The 5153-nt window shown below is 53.4% G+C and overlaps 1 gene segment (V, D, J or C); it reads left to right on the top strand.

Moving 5' to 3' along the window:
* Positions 1-3141: 3141 nt before the first annotated feature.
* On the top strand, positions 3142-4223 carry LOC106733174 (immunoglobulin lambda variable 5-52-like). The segment is given in 2 exon segments: positions 3142-3234; positions 3354-4223. Coding segments are annotated over 2 exon segments (420 nt in total).
* Positions 4224-5153: the final 930 nt, after the last annotated feature.

Raw genomic sequence — 5153 nt, 5'->3', positions numbered from 1 at the left:
CGCCCTATGGCAAAAACCTAAACAAGCAAAGAAAAAGAATGACCCATGTTTCAGGAGAATGAGGAGGTGAGTGTGGAGGGTGGGAAGGGTCACCTCGGAGGGTTCTCTAATATCAGGAACAAGACAAGGCGAAGGACTCGCACATTTTAAACTAGAACACAATGCCACGGGCTGGCCCTGTAGCCTAGTGGTTAAGAGAGCCAGATCCCACAAGGCCGAGGGGGATTCAATCCCAGTTCAAACCCCAGGCCCGGCAGCTTGAAAACATGCCAAGCACATGTGTGTGTGCGCACAAAATCCTGACAAAAGGGGGAACACAAGCTGTGGCTCAGGAAGTAAAGATGGGGGTACCCCCACCATGGCCTGGACCCTTCTCTTCCTCACCCCTCACGCTTTTCATAGGGGGCTGGAGACAGGCATCTGGGGGGGTGTGTGTCCTGGCTCTGCCCTGCTCCCTTGGCTATGCCACCTCACTCCCCCTGAATTTTGTCCTGTGGTGGTCAGGGTTGAGGCCGGAGCCTGTGCAGTGGGGGTCTGCAGCTCAGCCAGTCAGCATCTCCTGCACCGGAAGTACTCCAGCTGCAACGTGGGTCTTGGGATGGTGTCCTGGTACCAGCGATGGTCCGGAAGTACCGACATTCTAGGTATCAGAAGCAAATATCAGCTCTCAGGGGTTCAGGTCTGGTTTGGGGGCTGCCAGTGTGGCCCACACCATTCCCTGCATCTTTGGCTCCAGCCTGAGGCTGAGGCTAATAGGGACTGTTGGCCCTAGACGGTCTCCTCCAGGCCTCCCAAGGTGGCAGCCTGGGGATAGGGAGGCAGGGACAGGCGCCTCCTCTCTGTGTGGACGGCCTACAGCACCCACCACCCAAGGCCAGGACCACTAACCTTCAGTGTGTGTTGCTGGGGGTGCCATGATGAGGGCCCAGGACTCAGGCCAGGGACAGTGACCCAGAGAGGGCAGCTTTGTTCCCCAGAGTCAGTCCTCCAGCCCTGTGACATCAACACACTGTCAGGCTGCCTCCATTGAGCAGAAAGTCCTCAGTGACAAAGGCAGGAGGCCCTATGGACATGATAGGCCAGGTCAGGACAGGGACAGAGGACCAGCAGGGACTGGCTCAGGGATGCCCACAAGGGCGCAGCTCTTTCCATCCTGATGTCTCCTGAGCACCCGCTGTGGGTCAAGTTCAGGATACAGACCAGGCAGAGGGACAGGGGCCCCTTCATCACAGGAGAGAGGGTCAGCAGGTCAACAGAAGTAAGGCACGTCGTAGTGTGTGACAAGAGTTAACATTGAGGGAACCAGCAGTTAGCGTAATGGCTATGTCGCTGGACTCCCACGTAGTCGATCGCGGGTCACGTCCCAGATCCAGTGGCTTAAAACTCACACTGGGCACGTGTGCGTGCGTGCCCAAGATCCCGAGAGGAGAATGGAGGAGAAGGGATTGCGGCATGACCATACCCCCTGGGGGGTGATTTCTCGCTTTCTATCTCTCTGTCTCTGTCTGTCTGGCGAGCGCACGCACCCTATAGCAAAAACCTCTAAAAAAAAAGAATTAACATTGACAAAAAGACACGAAACTTATCATGCCATGAACTTCGCACGTGCACAACTTAAAATCCCTTGGGAATTTTTTCAGTCAGCACATTTCAATTATGGAGCCACTGGGAAGATGAAAACCAAAATCAATTTAGTGAAGCTCATCTCCTCCCCAGAGAGAGGAGGAGCTGGCGTGGGGACCATAGAAGGGACAGGAAATTGGGTTTCCAGGGGCATAATAGGAAGTGAGGATGCAGCCTCATAGCACTGGTGGGACAGGGACAGGGGCCAGACCACGGGGGCACCTTAGGGGAGCTGGGGAGTTTGAGTTTTGTGCAAACAGCAGTGAGGAAGTCATGGAGGATTTTAAGTCAGAGTGATCTGTCAGATGAGGCGAGGATGGTCTCTGAGGGCTTGGGGGACAGGGTGCCTGAGGGAAGCAGGAACCTCAGCCACAGGTCATTTATTCTAAGTCCTGTGGGTCTAGACCGTGGGAGTCACTCACACACTCAGAGCAGTTTCCACGCAGGGTGTGAAGAGACGGGACTATTTCCACATTTGCCGGCCCAGACGTCCAACCTGTCTGCAAAAACAGAAACTGCCCCAGTGAGCTCCTGCGGAACTGAAACTGTAAGTAAGAAAATCCAGGGGAAAGGAAGAGTGCTCCCCACACAGAGATGTGCGACACTTAAGACAATCCTCACGTAAGTTCTGTAACACGACATTGCAGAGTGACAAACGTAAGAAGTGAAGCTTACGACACAAAATGAGAAGTGCAGGGTCCTACACACAGGGAAATGCTAAGCCTACCCAGCTAGGAGTTCTTCACTAATCACTAAATCACACTGGCCCTTTTTCAGAATTCTGAAAGTGTTGCAGGACTTTTCAAATGTTTGCTAAATGACACATTTTGAAGATGCCACTGAGCCAAGTCCTGGAAAATCCCCTCTGCCTCCTGGGCAGCTCCTCCACGTTCTCCGCGCCAGCCCTCCTGTCCCTCCTCTGTGATGTGTGCTCAGAAACACAGAGTGTCATGTAGGGTTTTCGGCATCTCCTGCGCAGGCGTGGCATCTGGGTTATGGTCTCTATACGTGATTGCACCTCCCACATACCAGGACTCAGCACCTGCAGTCAGCATGCCCAGGACAGTGAATCCAACAGAGAGAGTCAGACCTGGTCGTGTGCACAGAGACAGCACCTGGTAAGCTGCAGAGACCTGCTGGGTTCTCAGGTCTCAACACTGGGACGCACCTGACATCAGCAGGGGGCGCTGAAAGACTGCCCTGAGGTCTCCAAACAGTGGCTCAGTCAGGACCATTCATCAAAGGAGAGGGACCTGGGGCTGGCCTTGTGCTCCATGATGGGGACCCAGCAGCTGTGTCCTCTCTGACTGGCAGAGTCCTCTGAGCAAGGCCCTCTGTGCTGTCCCAGCAGGAGCTCCCTCCCAGGGCTCCCCAAGGGGTGGAGACAATCTCCCTCCCCCTCTGCCTGCAGTGTGAGCTGAGTCCCAGCCCAGGGCTCAGGGAGGGGCTGAGCAGTCACTGGATGGACTCACATTTGCATAAAGAGCCCCTCCTGTGGCAGAGGGTGGGAAGAAAAGGAGGCCTGGGGCAGTCCAGCCATGTGGGGACCAGGGGCTGTGTCCACCATGGCCTGGACTTCTCTCCTCCTCGTGCTCCTCTCTCACTGCACAGGTAGGACAGGGCTTTGGGACACAGAATAGATCATAGCCTGCTTCAGTCTCTTCTTACTGAGATCTCTGAGAATCATTGCCATTGTTCTTGCCCCATCACTCACGTGTGTGTGTCTGCAGGTTCCCTCTCCCAGCCTGTGCTGACCCAGCCGCCCTCCCTCTCTGCATCTCCTGGAGCATCTGCCAGACTCACCTGCGCCCTGAGCAGTGGCTTCAGTGTTGGTGGTTATGGAATAAGCTGGTACCAGCAGAAGCCAGGGAGCACTCCCCGCTATCTCCTGTACCACTACTCAAGTACAGCATTGGGCACCGGGGTCCCCAGCCGCTTCTCTGGATCCAAGGACACCTCGGCCAATGCAGGAGTTCTGCACATCTCTGGGCTGCAGCCTGAGGACGAGGCCGACTATTACTGTCTAACCTATCACAACAACAATGGTACACAGTGCTATAGACCCATGAGGAAGTGAGACAAAAACCCTTCTAGTACTTCTTCCCATATGGGGCAGTTGCTGCTGCTTGTGATTTGGACCAAAAAGACCCAGGGCTGTCTTCCCTGTGAGCACCCGAATGTTTTGTGAAGAGTGGATCTAGCAGTGGCTGGTCCTTTTCTTCAACTTTCTGCTGATCCGTTGCTTGTATCTTCTCATTTCATTCATGTCTCTGCAGACAGTCCCCACTGCTCAGATGTAAAGTCTCTCCATAGAAACACGGCAGAAAGCTTAGAAAGGTGACCCCAGCCCTGCCCAGCTCACAGTCTGGGGGGAACTTGCAAACGCTTCCTCTGTGAGCGCTTCGGTCTATGCCATGGGCAGCCCTGAGTGCAGAAATGAATCCTGTTCTAGGTACTCGCAGCAAACCAGCTAATATGGCATAGAACGTAGTAGTATTCCAAATAGAATCAACATTGGGACCCACAAATGGTGTAGTGGTTACATTGTTGGATATGGAGGACCACAGTTCGAATCCTGGACCTGGTGGCTTAAAACTCACACCAGCCGCATGTGCATGCATGGCCAGGATCCAAGGAGGAGAATGGAAGAGACAGGATTGTGGCATGGCCATCTCCCCAGGGGAGTGATTTCACACTTTTCTTCTCACTATCTCTGTCTCTTTCTCTCTGGGGAGTGCATGCCCCGTAAGGCAAAAATCTCTACAAAAAGAAAAAAAGTAGAATCAACATGAAAACCTTAGGATAAATCTGAGTAAAATTTAAACTTGCTCCTGAACACCTCAAAGCAGTGCAAGAGAAGAGAAAGAAACCATCCGGCAATGAATACGTACTCTGAGCTCCTGGTTCCAAACCTGCATTGTGGTCAAGATGGTCTAATACAGTCACTCAAGGCCCTTCGATAAAACCTGCTTGAAGAAATAAGGAGGAAATCTCAGCAAAGCATCAGAAAATGCACATGACAGCATCAACGCCACACTAGCCCTGGTGATCCTGCTGGGATTCCCTGTGACCTGACTGTCAGAGGGAGGGAGGAAGTTGGGGCTGAGGTCCAGAAACAGGCGTCTTTTCTGGTGATGAAGGTGAGCTCCGGGAGGAGAGTTGCTGGCAGGGAGGAGGCACAGACCAGGCGAAGGACCTGCAGCTCTGGGCTGACGGCTGAGTGCGGGGGCCAGCCTGGGGCTGGGAATGACATGAGAAATGTGCGTCACCTGCATGTGCACCTGGACAGATGCATCTCTGGTCACCCCTCACCCAGTGAAGGACCTGTGGCCTGTGACAGGATCGCCAGGAGCCAGAAGGTCCTTTATGGGTAAGGATGCCCTGGGATCCCAGGGCCCTTCACTCCACCTGTTAGTCTTCAAAATGGAGCCTGCATTTTACCTGGAATTTCTGTCACAACCACAATAAATGCAGCAGAAAAGAATGAAAAATAATGATACGGAAAGTTTTTAATTTAACATTGTCGATAT

Source organism: Tupaia chinensis, unplaced genomic scaffold, assembly GCF_000334495.1.
Source record: "Tupaia chinensis unplaced genomic scaffold, TupChi_1.0 Scaffold000467_1, whole genome shotgun sequence".
NCBI classification, from domain to species: domain Eukaryota; kingdom Metazoa; phylum Chordata; class Mammalia; order Scandentia; family Tupaiidae; genus Tupaia; species Tupaia belangeri.
The sequence above is the reverse complement of the archived record's forward strand: the minus strand, read 5'-3'. Positions and strand labels throughout refer to the sequence as shown.